Source organism: Heliangelus exortis, chromosome 16, assembly GCF_036169615.1.
Source record: "Heliangelus exortis chromosome 16, bHelExo1.hap1, whole genome shotgun sequence".
Taxonomy (NCBI): domain Eukaryota; kingdom Metazoa; phylum Chordata; class Aves; order Apodiformes; family Trochilidae; genus Heliangelus; species Heliangelus exortis.
The window spans coordinates 10,595,210-10,615,667 of record NC_092437.1 but is presented as its reverse complement, the minus strand read 5'-3'; the positions used below and the strand labels follow the sequence as shown (position 1 = coordinate 10,615,667).

The window sequence follows — 20,458 nt, the reverse complement described above, 5'->3', positions numbered from 1 at the left end:
TGCTGTCCTCTGAGCATGGAGAGGAATGTCCTCTGACAGCAGCAGAGAGGAAAGGCTCTGAAGAGTCATGTTTTAGACTGGCATAGAGGAGGACATGAGAAACAGTGACTTTCCTTGGGGGAGAGCAGGGGACAGTGCCACTCCTACCTGCATACTTCCCACCCTTAAGGTAAGGCAAATACAAGTCTTGGTAGCAAGCAGTTCTACCTCCTTGAGAGGAGCTGCCTCTGAGGGTGGTTGGCAGCTGAAACTGTATAAAAGAAAGGAGATTCTCCAAAGGGTGCTCAGCTCTGCACGGGTCCTGCACAATCACCTTACTCCTCTTTTCCATTACTGGCTTGTCTGAAGGAAACTTTTGGTTAGTTGGTCTGATGATGTCACTCCCAGACAGAATTAGGGAAAACATTATAATGAGATCTAGTTAATAAAGAACAAAAGTATGGGAATATAATTAATACTAGTCAAGAAGAATTTAAGGAAAATGGGTCTTGTCAGACATTTTTTATCTCCAAGTTTTAGTAGAAACAGGTATCTGGGTAAATGTGATAAGTAGGTAAGGGTTTTGTCCTAGAACAAAATGACCCTAAAAAAAAATCTGATAGTGATAGATTAAAAACTTACTTTGTCTCAACAAGCAGTTGTCAAGGAAAAACCACAAAGGAAGGAGGCTCTTTTAAAGGCCGGGTGCTATTCAGCTTTTTTATTTGATTTGGAGCAAGCATGAGCTTAAACATTAATAAATTCACAGGTGATATTCACATTAGGAGAGTAAATAGTATTGAAGGTGGGAGAGCTGTGTAGAGCTCTCTGACCATTTTGCTTGATCTTTCCAAATAAAGTGTGTTTTCTTAGGTATTTCTTAATATAATGTTCTATAAGGTCGTACCAGCAGGACAGACAGGGACTGTGTGGTGTCCAGGAGAGGGGTGATGCTGTACTAAAAAGCTTACTTTGGTCTTGGGAGGTGCAAGCAGAAGCAGTGAAGATGAGTGCAAACTGATTTTTACCCCTGTATGTGTTTTTGCTCTAAAATGCAGTTTCCAGTTTTGGTGTGCATGTTCTCGAAAGGGCAGTAAAAAAACCTAGAGAGATCATTAAAAAGATTCAAGGGCAGGAGATAAAAAAATGCATGAGGAGCATAAAGAGCTCAGTCTGTTTAAATTGACAAAAAAAAAAAAAAAAAAAAAAAAAAAGAGAACTTGATTATGCTGCAGAAGAATCTTTATAGCAAGAAGAGAAAGCAGCTCTCACAGTGGAGAAGGGCATTAAAAAACCTGATGGCTGAAAGCTGAAACCAGACAAACGTTGTCACACCTCTAAATGTCAGATAGTAAAATAAACTGCATAGGCAAATGGCAGATTCTTAATCTCTCTGTATCTTCAAATACAGAGTAGATAGCTTTTTAGAAAATACTCTTTAGCCAAATGTAAATTGTTTGGCTGAATAGAGCAAAAGCTGAGCTCTTGTCAACACAGCAAACTTGGCAGAGCATGGACTGGTCCCTTCTGGTTCCTGGCGTCTGCAAGGTGCTGCAAGTCTCCTGCTGGGGTATTTTGGCAAAAAATTTCTCCTTCCCAAGGTCATTCTGAAGCAGAATCTGCTCTTCAGCTGCATGTTGCACTGCAGAGCTTAACCTTTATAATTTACTGCTTAAATGGAAAAGGTGTAGGCAATAAATGTGGTGACACTGCAGAAAACATCTATACTACTCTTACTTGATTCAGATACTACTAAAAAACTAAGGTGAACGTTTTTGCCAGGCACCATCTTCCTAGACACATATAATTTACCTCCTTCATTTGCAGAGGTGTTGAAGCACAAGGTTTCAGGTAAGAGAGACACAAGCCCCTCTGCTGTGCTCCCCCATGGCCAGGGAAGGCTGCTGGTAGGTGACTATTGCTTGTGGATTGTTTTCAGGCTGCAGATAAGCATTGCAGTTTTATCCATATTTCTTTCTTCCCTGGCCCTTTCCAGGTGTGCTACTCCTGCTCTGTCCTTCCCTCCCAGCTGAGGGGTTTAAAACACAGAAATTTTGTATTGTGCTGACTATAGGCAAAGTTTGACTAAAGGGTTTATGTGAGTTATTTAAGAACGTAGGTCCCATTCCTGATGGCATATCTGGTGCTTATGCCAATCTCATGTTTCAGTCTTGACTCTGGCCATCTGGCCACAATGGTTTTGGAGCTTGCCTTTTTGGCAAAACATGTCCCTTCTGTTTAAGGGAAACTTCTGGCAAAAAGAGTCTGGAGGGGAGAAAAGGCTGGAAGAAAAGTTTCTTCAGAATGATGGGAGATGGTCTGTGAGATGCAAGAGTCAATGTGCCTCTGTCTGGAAGAGGAAGGAGTTCTTGTAATCTATTTCTGTTTCTTTGTTTCCAGTGTTTCTCCATTATATGTTTAGATGTGTATATATACATTTTAAATAAGAATATCTGTTTCATAGCTGTACCAGCAGTTGGGAATACTAGAAAACCACCCACTCCTAGAAAGCAGCAGTGCAAAGCTGTGCAATGTGATACCACAGCTGAATTTACCCTGTCCCAGCAGAATTGTGTCTGGCACAGTGCTCTGGTGCTGCCCATCTTCCAGAGTTTTGCCTTTCCTTCTCTTTGGGCTCTTCTGCTTCATGTCATTAGCTTTGAATCAGGGGATGAAAGCAGCAAGCACCTTGGCTTGTTCTAAAGCCTTGCACTATCTCAAGCCTCTTGTTTGTTGCCAGATGTGGATGTGTATTCTTCGAAGGATGAATGTCTCCAGGCATCTCGTTAGATTGGGGAAGAGATTTTCCTAAACAGATGGTGCAGAGTTGGGCAACTGGGCATTTTTAATTTGTTTTCTACATGTATGTCAACTTGCTGCTTTGGCTGTGGTTGAGCACTGAGGCTCTGGTAAGGGCTCACTGTGTGGAAGGATGAGTGTTCTGGGAATGCACGTGGGAAGGAGGGATGGGCATTGATGGGTGGAGATGACTAAGGGATTATGGAGGTGAATGTGAGGCAGATTAAATGGACCATCAAGTCTGCCTGGAGGGCTGTGGGATGCTCTCTGAAAGGAGCTTAGAAACCCCATCAGAGGAATCAGCGAGCTGTACAGGGGTTATCAAAGGAACTGTTCAGTCATGGTAAGGAAATAGATAAGGCTCTTTCCATGAGGCTTTGCTTTCACTGATGATTGTATTGTTATTTTTGCCTTAAGGTTTGGATTTTGAAAGCACATTAAAAATATGTTTTATGTTTGTGTAACTTCCTGATTTATACAGTGTGCTTCCTACATTGCTCTAGGCACACAAACAATATAAACTGTAGTTAATGTTAACCCAGAACATGCATATTCTACCCTCTTAGCCCATAGGGATGTGCATACACATGCTCCACCATATGTGGGGACAGCAGCTGCTAGAGAGCCCTTGAGCCAACACATTTATCCAGTTGGAAACCTGATGATACCAGAGGAAAAGGGGTTGTATTTATAGCTTTGTTTATAGAAGGAGTTTTTCCTTTGCATTTCAGTGTAGGTATAATTTGAGAAATAGGATAGGAAGCATTCCTGATATCTTACTGTTGTTGGTTTGTTTGTTTTTTTTTAAGTGCCTGTTCATGCCAATATCCACAGAAGAGTGTTTTAGCTCACACAGCCTGCTACACAAATAACCACCTTCTACATATTTTAGACACGTTCTTATGGATATCCTCATATTTCCAAAGTAGTTGGGAAAGATTTGCTTTCTTTAATATTTGAGGATCCTGAGTACCCTACACTTAGAATAGCTGTGTGATTTCTTCTCTGGGGTGGTACTTTAAAAGCTGGTGGGTTTCTGAGAGCACTGTGGGTCAGAGGTTTGTTGCCTGTATCCAGATTTAAGGGATGGACACCTTTAAAGGATTTAGATAATTCTGCTTTGTTCAGAGAACTTGTAGCAGATGTGTTTCAGGATGAGTGCTCTGTGTGGAATAAAATCGAGAGCTTCCTAAGACCAGCTAAAGCAATTAATAGTAATGGTATTCATTCCATCTTTGTTATGTAAGGTGGTTTGTTCTGAGAAGCAGACTGCTAGAGACAGAGGATGAAAATAGCAACTGTTAATTTCAGAGGGCTGAGCCTCTGAAGACTGTACCCAGGAGGAATCAGAACCTACTTGATTCCCTCTGTGCTCTGATCGAGGGTGTGTATGAAGTGGCAGAGTCCTCTCTGGGGTTTTTCACTGCTGCTGCAGTTCCAGGTGCCACCAGGGAATGTTTGGGATGTGCTCAGCCATTCCCCTGTGGCCTATCTGGATGAGCTCTTGCCTTCACAGCATCTTTGGTGCTGCCTGGGCATTTTTTCCCCTCTTCTCCCTTGATGCTCACCAGTCTCTGGATCTTTGCTGCTTCTCACAATCTTAGGGCAGCAGTGTGGGATTTAGGACAAGTTTTGAGGCTGTACACCTGTATAACTTCAGCTTGTCCCATGGTTACTGCTGCAGTGTTCCTGGACTGGGTATCTCCACGTCAAGCAGCTCGTGTGCCTGCATGCACCCATCCTCTGTGCATAATTCATAGGTACAAATGGTTGCAGTAGGGAGGGTGGGATGTGTGTTCTGAGTTTCTGCCGGGCCCTGGCTTTGCTGGAGCACTGGGTTTGTTCTGGAGATGACTGGGAGCTGGTGGTAAAGCAGGGCTGAGTAGTGAAACACTGTGTGAGTGCAAAATGCTGCCTGGCTGCTCAGTGCCAGGCTGGGCTTTGAAAGACCTTCTCTGCTTCTCCTTGACTGTGTCATTGCAAAAGGCTTTGGGAACAAAAGCTGACTGTCATTTCTCCCCTTTTCTTCTTAGATGGGGATGGTCGGAGACTGAAAGGAGCCATCCAGAGGAGCACAGAAACTGGGCTGGCTGTGGAAATGCCCAGCAGGACTGTCCGTCAAGCCAGCCACGAGTCCATTGAGGACAGCATGAACAGCTATGGATCAGAGGGGAAGTAAGTCATGGAAAGGGAGCTGGGGAATCACTTCTGGGATGCACTGTTCTTACATCTGTTAATTTTTCACCAGCATGATCAATAATCTGTTTGTCTGACCAGCCTGTGCTGCAGGTGTACTGCCCATTCAATTAGAGCAGAGCAGAGCTCTCTGTCTGTGTAGCTGGCACAAACTCAAGCTGTTCATGTGCTTTTTAGTGTCCTCATTATTCTGAGCTGAAGCAGATTCCCATTATTTTTAACCGCTTTGCCTTTAGAAGAATAATTCAGGGTGGATAGCTGGGGCTCATTACTGGTAATAAATTACAAGCCAGTAGTCCTTAATGTTGTTCAATATCTGTCTGTCTTTCCTGTTTCAAGATGTCACTTTTTTCCCCCCAAACCTGAAGACTAAGGTGATGAAAAGGATGCAAGTAGCAAAATAATCTTTCTGATATAAAAATACATATTTAAAAGTCTGTGTATGCTTTTGGTAACAAGATTTTTGTTTCATCTGAGTTAGTGACCTAAAATGTATTTTAGAAATTATCTTTGACCCAAGAAAAGATAGAACACACTTTACTGCACTTGGGTGTTGTACCAGCATGCAAAGCAGGAGATCCTTAGGCCACAGCTTGGGGACCTGACTTGTTTCCAATTCTCATTTCCATTATTTGAAGCCATATATGGAGATTATAGTGATTTTATTAAGATGGCCATTCATGGGAATTCTTGGAGGCAAAAAAACCTCAGTGTTTAAAAAAGGGAGCAATATATACTGTCAGATTCCATGCTTCTAGGTAAGAGGCCAATATGTTTGTGTGCCTAAATGTGCTGTGTTTAAGCCAAGTATCACACTTGGCATTGCTCAGTACACTTTCTAGGCTTATGTGATATTCCAAGTAAACTGTACTGCTAAAATGATACAAAGGCACTCTCATTAATGTGATTCTGGTGTTAAGTAAGTAGCAGGCTGTAAATTGAGAGACTTTCTTTAGCTTTAAAAGTAGGCTAATCCTGGAAAGGCATCGTAGATCTTTGCTGAAGGTTGGCAATAGTAATGAGGCACAGGCTGTGATAGCAATCTTGCCACTCCAAAGCTGTGATGTGCTTTACCTCTTCTGTGAGGTAAAGCTTCCTCTTGCTGTCTCCAGGGAAATATTCCTGCTATGCCACTGCAGTCCTGTGGCTTGGAGCTCTGCCTCCTCTACAAGATGCAGAAGTTTGGGTCACTCTCCTGGCAATGTGGGGCAAGAATCTGCTTTCGTGCAGAGCAGAATTCTTTCCTTTTTATATTTACGTAGCTTACCCTTCTGGGAAAGGATATAATTCACTGCAAGGTCTGTGTCCTATCATTGCACAGGGCTAGCTGCTTTGATTGCACTTTCCTGGAGAGAGAATTTTTCTGCCAAGAAAATACTGCACCCGTGCAAGTGCTGTTTTACCCTGAAGGCAGGCAGCACGTAGCTGTCAGCTCAACAAAGGAAGAAAAATCCTCTCTCACCATCCAAATGTGTTTATTAGAACAAGTCTAGCGTTGGTATTTCAACCTTGAACGCTGCCAGGGATGGGGCTGTTTCTCCTCTACTTCTCTGAGAAGTGTGATTAAGTGGTTCCTAGATGCTTTGTTCCTAGGTGGGATAATTATCTTCTCTAGAAAGCCTATGGGAACTGCAGCTATCTGTCTGCAGTGGCAAGTGATAAGCAAACAGGGCTGAGAGTACAAGGAGCCAAGAGGGCTCTATTCTCTTGAAACAGGCTGGGAGGGCAGTTTTTCTGCTTTTCTTTTCCAGCAGCAAAGAAAGGAATTGTTTGGGGAATACCTTTGAGAGAGAGAAATGTATTCTCCTAAATCAGATTTCTCTTGACCTTTCTTGCTTGCTGTAGCTGTGTTCCCAGGGAGGCAAGATGAAGATTCACATGACTGTATTAGCTGCTGCAAGTTTCTTTTCTTTTTAATGCTGGGTATCTGATGCAGGTACTCCTAGGTCAGAAGCAGTTTTTACCAGAGACTGTTGAAAAAACTGGGTTTTGGCAAAACAAGGTTGCCCTAGTTCTTCCTAAACAAGCCTCTCTTCAGTGTGTTCACACAGACAAGAAAATAGATTCAAAACCTCATCTTCCAAGAGGGTTTTTTTTCTCACGTTCCATAGGTTTTTGTAATCCTTTTCAATTTTAGGAGTAAATGGACAACTTGCAAAAGTGGCACACTGAAACGATCAAAGATTTGGTGAACCTTTGCTGCAGAAGGTCTTAGAGCATCTGTCCTCAGTCATACAAATGTGCTTTTAAAGTGATGCTGATTGACTGATTCCAGGGTTGTTGTGATGAGCTGGCTGCAGCCAGCTACAGCTGCTTAGTGCTTGTGCAAAGCATCACAGCTGAAGAATTTTCTGTAGTGCATGAGCCATGCTGCTTTTCCTCTGAATTCAAGAGTGCATGACATCCCAGGGGTTTTTACAGAGTGGCTTATGTAGGGATATGCTTGTCCCCTCCAAGAAAATCTCCCCTTTAGGGTTTTAAGGGAAGATGGAGTATACTGAAGATTAGCTGCTCTAAAGGATGTGGCTTCTGGAACTTAAGCTTGTGTGCATGCCATTAAGTGCTGACAATGTTGACACACTGCTCTATTTAAATTTTACTGAACAAAAAGCCCCCTGGCTCCATTACCCAGCTTTTATACTGCAAGGTGGTTATGTACCAGTGTACAAAATTAATATAATAAAACTCCGTGTGAGACCTTATGGAAGGGAAAGGTGCTATTTATTGTCACTCACACTCACTGGCACTCTCACAGCCCTGTGCAGGCACCAAGCCTCCTGCATCCAGGTGCCATAGCTGGGCTTGGTTGTGTGCAGCAGGGAGGATCAGACACCATCTATCAAGCCTTCCCCATATCTTCAGCAGAACAGACTGGCTCTTGGAGAGATTTTTACACTTTCTAGGATTTAATTGGTGCTAGGGTCTTGTTTTTTTCGGCTTCTATAGATTTTATGCAGTGCTGCTACCCTTTTGTTTTTGTGTTTGGGGAATCTTTATGGCTGGAGTCTGCCTTTGGACAGGGTATGGAAGTGATGTGCTCTCTGACTTTGTTGTCATCCTTCTGTTGTCTGAGGACAGGTCTGCTCCTGACAGGTTGGTTGGGCTTTCTATTCATAATTCATCCAGATCCGTCTTGGCACTTGTTACAAATCTCTGCAGTTGTTGGTATTTTTTTTTCTGTGAATGTACTTAAAAATCTGTATGAGAGGGCTGTCACAAGTGCCTACCCGGGTAGTCTAAGAGCACCAAAATTACTGCAAGAATAAAATTCTGAATATAGGAAAAGCTGACAAACAAAGCCCTGAGATTCAACAGAGATCTCCAGCTTCATCCTGGCTCATGCACAACCTACATCTTGTTTTGGCTGGGTTCTGCTGCAGCTGCATGAGTCCATGTACAACAATCAGAAAGCAATAGATTCTGGACTTATGTGTAACTTATTCCTGCCAACCATTTTTCTTTCTGAAAATGGAGCAGGAAGACAAAAATGGACCTGGAACAAAAGACTGCTAGCTGCCATAGTCTCTAATAAGTAGTACTCATGGCTTTTTTTTTTTTTTGTTCTTGCTGGCTCCTGCTGAGATGATTAAGTTTTGGAGAGCTAAGGTGACTTTTACATTAGGAAAGCATGGCAGGTGGTGACTAGCAGACTTAAAGGATTGTTCTTGTATGATCTGAGATAACTCTCAGATGTTCAGCAAGGAAGCATTTTGTCACTAGTCTTATCATCTCTTTTCCTATGGTGAGGGCAGCACCAGCCTGAGGCCACCTTTGTGAGGAGGGCTGGAGGCAGACAGCAGCCTGGAGTGGGTGCTGCTGTGCAGGCATCTCACACCTTGTGGCTTGGTTCAGCCTTGTGCCCCTTCTCCATCAGTGCATACAGGGCTGATGTGAAGCAGTGCTGGAGTTAAGCTTGGAGAGCTACGTGTCCTCTGCTTCATTATGGAAAAGCAACTAAATGGAAGCTGGAGAAAATAGCAACCTGGCTTGTGACACTGTGGTTGTGTGAAAATCCACTTCTTCATTAAAAATTGTCCAGCATCATCCCAGAATTACCAAAAGACTTGATTCCTAAAGGCACAACTGAGGAGATTCGTGTTGTAGGTATTCACTGAATATCTCCTTTTTTGGAGAGAAGAAATGACTTCCCAGACTCTTTTATAGCAAATTATCTTTAGGACTCTCTTTTTATCCAAGTTCTTTTAAAAAAATGTAATGAAATGTACTTCTAATACAGTTCTGGCAGTAAGAAATCAAGGCCTTTTGAGATGGCAACTGGGGGGAGGGCAAGGAGATTGTTGCTGTAATGCCAAGAAATTAGCCTGTTCAGCAACAGCACATCCCCAGACAGGATGTGACCTTGAGAGCTGAGGTTACAGCAGTAAATAGAGTGAATCCCACCTCCAGCACCCTCTTGGGAAGAGGCAGAATTGCTCTCTGAAGGCAGGCAGCTGTCTGTCTTTTATTCAGGGCGTCTGAGACAACTTGTGATGGCTAAAAACAGAGGTAGCCTGGGAAGGTGGGGAAAGGAATGGAGAGAGGTCTTTGTAGATAATTCACTTGAGTTTTTATAGCCCTGTTTAGGTGGCAGGATTTGTGCAGCAGAAGGAATCAGCTACGCAAGCAGGGTACAGTGTGTTACAGCACATAAGACACCACGTCACAGTGCTAAAAATGTCAGAGAAAGTGGAGTGGCCAGGAGAGAAACAGAGCTTGTTGAGAGGCAGAGATGGAGATAATGTCTGGCAGAGGAGAGGTGTGCAGTCAGTGGGGGTTCAGTCAGGTTGGGGTTCAGTCCCACAGGGACAGATGCTCTTGGAAAACCTTTCCAGACAAAGGGAAGGCTCCTGCAGCATTCACAGCAACTCTGCCAGGGTAAAGGGCTCTGTGCTTATTCCTCCGACAATGTAGTCAGATGTGTGTTGCATTAATGATTCCTCATGTGTGCCAGAGATATTTTAAAGGTAGGAACAGTGGACATTTAAGTAGTTCTGCCTTCCACCTTAGCTGATAGATACCTACTTGGCTTCTGCCTGTAAGATGAGTTTCAAAAGACCTTAACAAGCAGTATGGATGGCTGTTACACAGTGCATTCCTGCTCCCTGAAATTGGAGTTCTGATGTTTTTTTATTATACTCAGATAAAATAACTGCCAAATATTTTATCTGTCTTGGAGATTTCCCCTGTCCCACTTTCTTCTGGATGAAGATGTATGTGCTGCTGTCCCTGGTTTTTAATGACAGAGCTGGAGAACTTAGCTATGCATTAGATGTAGACATACAGCATCCTTCTTGGTTCAGCTGTGCAAGAAGAACCATTAGCACAACAACTTAATTGTGCTAAAAGGACAAGCATAAGTCTTTCAGAAGATATTTATTAGGACAGAACAGTAATTTCGGAACCCTGGGCCCAAACACATCCCAGGTACCTACTAGACACCAGTGGGGTGCCTCTTTGAGAGTGTATGGCTTCTAAAGGCTTGAGTTGATGGGCAGTAGGTGGTTGTATGGATAGTGTGAAGGATATCCATGAAAGAGTAGGGCAAGAGGTTATCTTCTGAAAATAGCTGTTCCCTGGGTGTCCCAGGTGGTAAAACTGTCTGGCTTCACCTCTGCCCCACCTGATGAACCCTCAGCAGGTGAGCAGTGCAGCTCTGCAGAAATGGAGATGTTTAAGTGCAATAGAGAGGTAGTAATGGGGTTGTTGTTAAGAAGGACACAATCTCTTCTCTGAATACCCCTCCTCTTGGCAGAGCTCCTTCACCCAGCCTCTGAAGGGAGCAGATTAATTCCTTGCTCTGCATTTCTGCTCAGACCCAGCAGCCAGTGCGTGGCCACTGCAAGTTGGTAGAATTGAGACCAGTCCCAAAGTCATGTAAGATAGAATTAAAAATGCTGTATCAAGGGCAAAGGAAAGGAAATAGCCTGCTCTGTGCTTTAACTGTTAACGTGTGAATGGTGTTGAGGACTGACATGCAAAAAGATAATGGAAGGAAAAAGCAAAGCACAGGAATAAATTCTGTAGGGAGGGATTTTAACAAGTTTGACAAGCAGCTGTCACAAATTATTTTAAATAAAGCTGCTCTGGCCTTGAGACCTGGGTGTGGGCTGGGTGACCTGTGGAAATGCCTTCTTAGGATATTTCCTGTGAGTTTTGCAAGGTTTTGACAAGCTGATTCTGCAGGCACTTGCAGCAGCGTAATGGTGTACCTGGCATGCAGAGTTCCAGAAGCAATTTAAAAATAGATTTAGAAAAGAGGTCAGACAAACTCCGCATGGACAGGGAAAGAAATTAATGATACATTTTTCCCTGAACGTGTCTGTGCTGTTACATGCTCTGCATGCTGATCTGCAGCAAAGCAGGGGTGGGAGTGTGGAAGAAGCTGAGCAGAACCACAGATGCGGTACGAGAGGGATCAGCACGGGTGCTTCCTTTATACCATTTTTTGTATTGAAATCAGCATTGTCCATTGGGGAATTCAAGCCCTGATCAGTTTACAAGGCAACCTGGAAAATTTAGTTCCCCATCTGAATATAAATATATGAAATTCAGCAACCTTGCTGTGGAGGAACCAACCAACTGCACGATGCTTTGCGTGTGGAGAGGAACGGAACGGATTTTGTGGTGGGTAAGGTCAGCAAGTGTTGCTGCCTTGAAAGAGCAGAGAGGCAAGCAGCTGGCAGGGAGCCTTTAAGCCACTCTTAAATTGCACTGCAGAGGACAGATTTTGTATGCTCTGACCCTTACAGCAGGAGCCTGCTGCACAGGTTTCCCTTAAATAATCAGGATTACGAGTGTTGTGTTTTAAAAGAACAGCAGGCAGTCCCAGCCCCAGTTTGAGCACACTGTTCCTAAGATTGAGTGAATTCAGTTTGATTTCACATATGAACGTGTCACGAGAGAAATAAATAGTTGATGCAGTCAGTTTTTTGGTGAAGCAGGGAGTGATACTGAGGTCCATGGGGATGCAGAGGGGCAGTGCTTGCAGCCCGGGCTGGGCTGAGGGCTCTGTCTGGCAGGCTGAAGTGTGCAGGATCTTGTCTCCCTCTCGTGGGTGTCCACAGACTGCAGCAAGAGCAGATGTCCCCTCCTGTCCCCAAGCTGTGTCCATGCTGCACGCCTTCAGCATCCACACGAGCTGCTGTGTCTGGGAGCTTACAAATCTCTGTTTTATCCAAGTGTCTGAAATGGGGTCTGCAGCCAGTGCTGAGCCTTGGGGTGAAATGGGTACCTGTGAAACCAAAGTCATGTTTGTGTGGGTTTCTGCTGATGCTGCTCTGCATTGATGGGCTCAGAGACCCCAGGATCAGCAGTGGTCCTGAGTGTTGTCCTGCTGCCCCTGCTCTGCCTCCTTTCCTACAGCCTCGGAACGCATTCCTCGGATTCTCCAGTAAGATGTCCTTCATTTGTCCTTGAAGCTCTCAGGGTATATCATGAAACAGCAGAATGTACCTCACTCAAAAGAAAAGCACCAGCATGTTTTATTGAGGTAAAATTCAAAATGGAATTGAATAAAATATAAGTGGTTTACAGAGGTTCTGTAAGCTCAATGACAAGGTTCACCTTATTAATCACTGCATATGAAGAAACATACTAAGCACTCAAGTGCATTCATCACAAGGTGTCACTGACCTCCCTGTCCCTTCAGGTCAATAACAGATTTACAGTCAACTTAACAACCAATTCCACAGCAAAACATAAATATTTAAATTCATAAAAATCATTTTTATTCGGCTGTGGCATAGCAGAGCCCATGAATCATGATTAGTGAAAGCAGAGGGCCAGAGAAGAGACAATTAATTTCTCTTTCCTGTTCAAAAGGCTGTGCTGCTCTTGCTCAGCAGAGGATTTGTGCCCTTTAGACAAAAGGCTGACAAGTGTCACCTGTTAATCTTCTCTGTGTGCAGCTGTTTGCCAGCTTGAGATGGTCCTGCAGCAGCCCTGGTCCCCTGTGCACTGCTGGTTATGACAGTTGCTATTTGGAAGTCAGCTGCAAAATGCTCCCTCTTTATTCCTCTAGATATTTTTAGGACTTCTTTTTAGACTGCAGTATAAAAAAGAGATCTTGTATTGGTGGTAACCAGCTTGTAGTGATTTCTCCCCTGAAGGGAGAAGTGTTTGGTGATGGAAGGGGCTTTCCAGGGTTGTTCCATCTGCTTGCTGCCACCCAAGGTGGAACTGCCACTGTCACCAGCAGCAGATCCCCTTGGGAACACATCTTCCTTCCAGCACATGCAGTGTGTGGTGGTTCAGCTGGAGAGCTGGTTGGTGAATCAAGGGCACGTAAGAAATCACTCAGAGATAATTTCTTCAGCGGTCAGGCAAGAAGACTGCTGAGTGTGCAGCATGTGGCAGAGGTGCAGGGAAGGGCTCCTGGGAGAACTCAGAGTGTGTTTAAACACTTAAAAAACAGTTCAGGTGTCCTGGTGGTTCTTTTCCTCTCTGCTTCAGCTGCAGGAAAAGCAAGTGAGTAAATGGGGAAGGTCTGTCCCACCCATCTCAGAACCACACCATATGCAGCCCCCTCACCTCAGCGTCCCAGCTTCTCTCCAGGCACTTGACAGACAGAGCTTGCTGAGCTGGATTTGAGCATCCTAAATTTAGCCAATGCAGCTAAATGGTTCCTGCTGTGTTTAATTTACATGCATACTAAATTTCTGCAGTTCTTTTTTCCCCTTCCCTCTCCTCTCTAGGGAGAAGCAATGGCTTTCTTGGAGTTAGCTTATGATTTTTCCAGACAGAAATTGTTTCCATTCCAGCATTATTGGCAATACCTAAATATATGTCCAGGAATTGGTCAAAGCCAAGGAGCCTGATTTAGAGCTGCTGCTTCTAATGTTTAATAAAGCAGCCCTACAAAAGGTCAGCCTCTATGCAGCCAGTCCCACCAGCTAATGGCATCATCTGTTGAAGAAAGAGCTCCATCTTCACTTGCCTGTCAAATATAACAACAACATTAACTGTCTAATCTAATACTGAGTTTCATATAGTGTTAGTAAACCTATTAGCTGAGGCTGTTATCCAAACTGGCAGAGTCTTGACCTTGGCCTGTGTGTATAAGTGGGCTTTTGTTGTTCCTCTTGAGATCAGTCTCAGAGCCACAAAGCAGCAGCAGCAGCTTCATTTGAGCAGCAGCTTGCAGCACAGCCCTGATGTCCCTGCAGCCAGGTCCTGCCCTCTCTCTGTAATTTGCACTGAGGAGCATCCATCTTTTCAAGGTTGTCCCAAGCCCTCTGACTTCTCAATCTCTGTGGAGGTAACTAATGTTTGCTTTGCTGCAAATGCTTCCAGTTGCTGTTTGTTCACCTTCAGCCCAACTGCTCTTGTGCTTTTTAACTCTGCTCTTCATGCTCTGCTGCTGTTTATTCCATATCAAGGATGCAGGCTGTGGTATCAGCTCCACTAAGAGGTGCTTTTATTGTCTCCTGAGCTGCCCCAGCTGCTGGGCAGAGCCTCTGGGAGCAGTGTTGCCCAAAGGAGACATCAGCTGGTGTTTGAGAGCTTGGGTGGTTTCTCTCCATACACCTATCAAGTGCAGACAAGTATTTGACATCAGCCTGTGGCCTGATTCTCTTCCCAGCAGGTAAGGGGAAATGGTCTCCTGTGGATGGTTTTGTAAATTGAGTGTTCAGGAAGGGAATCACTTCATTACTGCCCTGCAGCAAGTGGGGTTCCTGGGGCTGGTGGTCTCCTAGCTCTGTGTCCTCACTACAGGACCACAACTGGATTTCACCCTGGAGTGGGATCACTCCAAGACCTGGTTCTGGGTGTGCTCTCAGTACTGTGTTTTGCTCAGTCCCAGGCTTCCCTTCTGCTGTTCCTGTCCCAGGCATCTCGTTAATGAGCCCAAGCATCTGTTTTGAGCACAGCAGTGAACATTTCCCTGCAGGGCTGTGAGCTGTCATGCCAGCCTGTTATTTACATGCTGGTTCAGGTCACATACTCCCTGGGGTAGGAGTGAGACCCAGTCTTGGCCCATTTATCTTCCATGAGTTGAAGAGAATAAAGAAAACATTTACCTTCTAGCTGATGGTCTATTCATCTCCTTCTGAATCTTCTGTCTTTCTCTGTCAGGTCTCCTTTCCCTTGACCTATTTTGGGTTCTCTAAGCACTAGTTTTCATCCTTTTTTGACTCTCTGGGCAGCTGAAAATGCCTGAGCCAGCAGGCTTGAGGAGTCTCCCTGGTCCTCGTGCACACCAGGGCTCAATTCTTCCCTCCTTGTATGGGCAAATCATGAGCCTGATAAAGCCCTCTGGCTCCAGGCTCCCCCTTCCCCTGCTTTTCCCCATCACATGTCCCTGTCCCTGCAGCTTTTCCAGCCCTGGGGATGTCTGTGCTCAGTCTGCCCTCAGCAGCCTGGCCTGGTCCTGTGCTCAGGGTGCTCCCCCAAAAGCTGCCCTGGCTGGGTGATGGGCAGGAGTCAGAGACCCACAGAGAGCAGAGCATGATCCTGTGCTGCCTCTGCCCCTGAGATGGATGGTGACACTGGGGACGTGCCTCTGAGGAGTCATTGTCACTGAGAAGAGTGAAAAATAGTAACCTAGTTAATGACAGTGATAAATCTTTCTGTTTCTGTTGTACCTTGCAACATCACATGGAGTGTTTGTGCAAGCAGTGGATGCAGGGAAGGGAAAATCCACCCTTTGCAGAGCCCCTCCCAACCTGTCTTCCAGAATGCCCAGACATCCTCCTCCCTTATTTTTCACAAAAGGTGACATTTGTAAGGAGCTCAAGGGCAGGTTTTTCCACGCTGATGGCTCAGTAGCTCCCTGTGTAGCAGTGATAACCAGGTTTCTCAAAGAGTTGGGTCAGTGCAGAGGGGAGTTGTAGTGCTCCATGGAGAAGTCTGGCCATTTAATTCAGTGCCCCTGTTGAGCCACTCCATAAACCTGTCACAAGGACATGTGCTAGTGACACATCCCTTCAGTCCCATGTGTGGTGAGATACTGAGGTTTTCTGTGCTGCCTCCCTCATCTGAATGAATTAAATATTTCCATGGGCCTGAAACCAGGTCAGCAAGTGCCTAATGAGAGCTGAAATCCCAGCCTGAAATTGACACACTTCTGGCTGAATGGCATTTTCAAAAACCCTACTTTTAAAAATCTCTTTTAAACATTACTGCCTTGCAGGGGAGAACTTTAGGAATTTTTGTGGGGAACTAAGGCTGCAGGAGAGGCTGCGATCCCCAGCCCGCCCCGTGGGCATTGTTCCCCTCTGATTTTGTGAGCCTCCTTGTAGCATCCTTTCTAAGAAACAAATTTGGGGTGGCAGGGATCTGTGTCATTGTGGGGGTAATTGTTGTCCACCCCCCAAATATATATGAAAAAGTGCAGGAATTTTGTAACTGTGCTGACTTCAGCGTGCAGCAGCTGCCCCGGGGGCAGTGCAGAACCCGGCGTGGTAGCGTGGGTGCCCCAGCACAAAGCTCCTGACGTGTTTCAGTAGCTGTGTCACGGTTTGGCAGATGCCTACAGCACAAATGTAGGTGTTGAATGGTGGCCACAAGCCTCCTCTTAACCATTTGCACCAAGTCATTTCAGAACCTCTGAAACAGCTGCGTAAATCGGGGTCTGACTGGGTACATCTTGGTGTGGATTGGTGTATTACAGGGTGTGACCCTTTTGTGTTGCTTCACCCCTTTCCAGTCCTGTGACCAGCACCAGTAGCCACAGACCAGTCCCAGGGGTCTGAATTGATTTTGGAGCTGTGTCCCCCTGACAGCTTTAGTTTTGCTGCAGGGACTGTGGCAGAGGCTTTGGTGGTGTTTGAGGGTCTTGTTCCTTCAGCCTTGTGCTTGTGTTCAGGTGTTCTCTGATACCTACCTGGCAGCAGCTATGAAAGCCACACAGTTGATGTAATAGGTGCCTCTGGTGTTGAGCAGTGGGAAGAGGGGCCTTCTATTCAAGAAGATGCATTGCTCTGTGCTGTATGTTAGAAATAAATGGGGACCTGAGCTCCAAGGACCCCTCATCTCACTTTTTTCTGCTGCCCTAGATGCTTCATTTCTGTCTCAGAAATAAAGATTGGGAAGGGACAGCTATTAAGAGGGGTCCTGTAAGCTATGCCAGGAAACTGCTTAGTTTATAATACTGCTTGGAAGGGTTGACAGGCCTGAGTATAAGGCTGAGGTGGCAGAGATTTTGCCTTATAGATAACTGGTTAAACAAGTATTAACCAGCTAGTGACTGCAATCAGTGCTGGCTTTGGTTTTTTACAAGGAAAGGTATTGTAAATGGATTCCATGTAACTCAACTGCCTGGAAATCAGTGAGTTTTGCAAGAGTAGAAGGCTTCTGTAGATGTCATTCATTTCAAAGATACATTAAATTCAATTCTTTAGTTACTGGGTTGTTTTAAAATGCAAATTAACGACTTGCCAAAAATCAATTTATTTTGCAGCTTGAATTTCAGTGGAGTCCATCTGGCATCTGCTGGGCAGTTCAGTGACTTCCTGGGGAGCATGGGACCTGCACAATTTGTTGGGCGTCAGACCTTGGCCACCACCTCAATGGGTAAGGACATAAAGATGTTAGGGGGCTTTAATTTAATCTGCAGCAAACCACTCCTTCGAGTCACCAAATTCTGCGTCCAGCATCTGCTGCTCTACCACTCCCCCGCTCCATTTCTCTGTTAAATCAAGCAAGCCCAGCTGAAAGGCTTTGCTGATTGCTGTGAATGTGGTATTAGGAGGAGAGCACCAGCCTTCTGCTTCCCTCCATCAGACCTGAAACTCACAGAATAAGTGAACCACAGCTAAAATGCATCCTATGCATTTCTTGCTCTCTAGGGCTCACCAGGCTCTGTAAAGATTTTCTTACTGTCTACCATAATTGCATTTTCCACAGCAGCTTGTAGCTCTAGGTGCTCCAGTCTGGGAGAGAGGAGAGGGTAGCTGCCCTAAAGAGAGGGAGACCAAGTCCCTAGAGTCAAGTGAGAGGGCTGACCTTAGAGACTGCTTTTAAAAATGTGGAAGAGGAACACAGGTCAAGCACTCAGGGCCTACAGTTTGTTACAACTTGTAGCAAGTGTACCATGAGGATAATTTTGTTTGTTTGTTTTTTGGTTTGTTTGGTTTTTTTAAGGTTTTAGTAGCCCACAGATGCATTTTTCTGAAATTCTTCTATTTTGACATTTTGGTTTAGGGGATGTGGAAATCGGCTTGCAAGAGCGAAATGGGCAGCTGGAAGTGGATATCATTCAGGCTCGAGGACTGACACCAAAACCCGGCTCTAAAACACTGCCAGGTAGTATGCTTTGACCTCCTGAAGTAACTCTCTGAGCTCCAGCCTCCTGCAATGGGTGTAAATAGGAAAAAAATTAATTCTGCTTGACTTCTGCAGGCATAAGCAGTCTGTATGTGGTATTGAAAATAAGGCTGGTTGAGGAAATCCTTTCACTTCTGGATATGCTGTTTTCTATATGCTCTGTATGACATGGCACTCTGTCTTTTCTGCAGTGAGCATGGAAATTTTTTTCATATTTGACCATACTTATCTTTTGCAGCTGCTTACATCAAGGCTTACCTGCTGGAGAATGGCGTGTGCATTGCGAAAAAGAAGACAAAAGTGGCTCGCAAATCATTAGACCCTTTGTACAATCAGGTGTTACTGTTTGCTGAGAGCCCCCAGGGCAAAGTACTACAGGTAAGATGAGCAAGTCTCTGGTCTCCCCATCTCTCTCTTCCACTTCTGGAAGTTTTAAGGGCTCTGGATCATTAACATAGTTGAGAAAAAGCCAGTGTTTTCATTGAACCAAATGCACACTCAATCTGAACTTAACAAATGGCAAGGAAAACCTCTCTTTCATACTTAAGCTGATTATTATTTGGCACCCTGCCAGGTAATACAAGCACTTACCAGGAAAAGGTTCATTTTTATTTTTTCAGTTCTTGTTTTCCCACCCAGTTAAGAGTTAGGTAATACCTACAGAAGCTAAACAGTCTTGCAGCATAGGATGCCTTCTGTGTTCATATGTATTCAGAGCACTCTGTTTTGGCCATCACCCAGTCACATGTCCAACCTTTTTCTACTGCTTTTCTTTTACTACCATGAATTTTCTGCTATATTCGTATTTTCGATTCTGTACCTCTGTTTCCAGAGAAAAGAGTTTTGTTTTGTTTTGTTTTTTCCCCCACTGTTAATTCATACCTAAATAATTTCCATCTAATAAAGCCTAGCTGAAATACACTGGTAATTCTGATTTAATTAATCCATGAGTTCAATTGCTTACCTCCACTGGCATATGAATTGCCAGTTAACTTACTGGATCTTTCTCATTAGTGAACTCTTCCTCATTTACCTTGATCAGAAGTATTTTCCCCTGTTGAAACAAGACTGCACATCATGAACTGAAATAGGGTGAGACCAGGCTTGGTCTGCTCTTGCCTTGGTGATTTTCCTTCCCTGCTGCCTTGCTGCTGGTGAAGGCATTTATTCCAAGAGAATAAGATGAGGAGCTTGGCTCTCTGCCAGCACCTCTGCCACCAAACCAACTTTCTACAGTGGCTTGCTCCATCTTATACCGACCCAGAGTGTTAATTTTTGTGTTTTAATTAACATTCATTGTCTCTCCTACCTCACATTACAGAAAAATTGTCGTGTTCTGGCTATTTGGATCCTAGGGAGAAATTCTGCCAGGATTAGCCAGAGATCACTAGTCACCATCATAACCCATTGTCCTCATCCTCTCCTCTTCAGACCATGGACTCGTTCTGGAGTCAGTCATCACTTTTGTCTTGAGCCTTGTAGGGCCCTTTGGTCACGTGCAGCTCTCCAGCATTCCTAAGCCCATGACCCTCACTACATCTGTTGTTCCACCCACTGGTCTCCATCGTGTTGTGTGATTCAGCTTTCCCTGCTCGTCTGCCAACTCTCTCTCATCAGACCTTCCTCTGCATCTGCAAGCCTTTCTGGGCAGTCTGTTCTGCTTCCCCTGCATGCCACTCCATGTGTGCCTCTTGTGTCACCTTGGCCAGTGTTCAGCTCCTGCCCTTTCTCCAGGTGAGTAGCCACCCCTTGTCACCATCTGCCCTGTCTCACCAGCTCCCAGTGCAGAATTTACAATGTGCTTTTTACCTGAAACTGTTGGCTCTTGACCCAAGCTGTTGCCCACCTTTTTTTTTTTTTTGGTTGGTTGGTTGGTTTCTTTTTCCAGATCAGGACTCTTTTTCCCTAAGCCACTTTTTATTGTGCCCAAAGCCCATTACTGTGCCAGGACCAGGTTTTACCTACAGGAGTTGGAGCTGCATCTCCACAAATACTTTGTGCACATGCTGGCCCTGCCCAGCAGGTAGAACAGCAGAATGGTGTCTCATTCACATGTGTGTTCACATTCAGTTCCATGGGGGGAAAAAGCCATGCCTTAAAAAAAAAAAAAAAAAATAGTAAAACCATCATCCAGGACTTGAAGTCACCTGTTGTTGGTGTGTTTAAACCTTTCTGCTCTTCTCAGGCTGTAGCAAAGCCCCAGGAAGCTGGATGAGTA

The 20,458-nt window shown here is 44.7% G+C and overlaps 1 protein-coding gene across 1 annotated transcript in view; it reads left to right on the top strand.

Annotated features, from left to right (window-relative positions):
- RIMS4 (regulating synaptic membrane exocytosis 4) overlaps nucleotides 1–20,458 on the top strand; it is a 51,382-nt gene that overhangs the window by 23,128 nt on the left and 7,796 nt on the right. Inside the window, exons 2-5 of the mRNA XM_071759621.1 lie at nucleotides 4,812–4,953; nucleotides 17,375–17,487; nucleotides 18,118–18,219; nucleotides 18,479–18,618. Coding sequence (XP_071615722.1) covers nucleotides 4,812–4,953; nucleotides 17,375–17,487; nucleotides 18,118–18,219; nucleotides 18,479–18,618 — 497 coding nt within the window. The remainder of the gene's footprint in view (nucleotides 1–4,811; nucleotides 4,954–17,374; nucleotides 17,488–18,117; nucleotides 18,220–18,478; nucleotides 18,619–20,458) is intronic.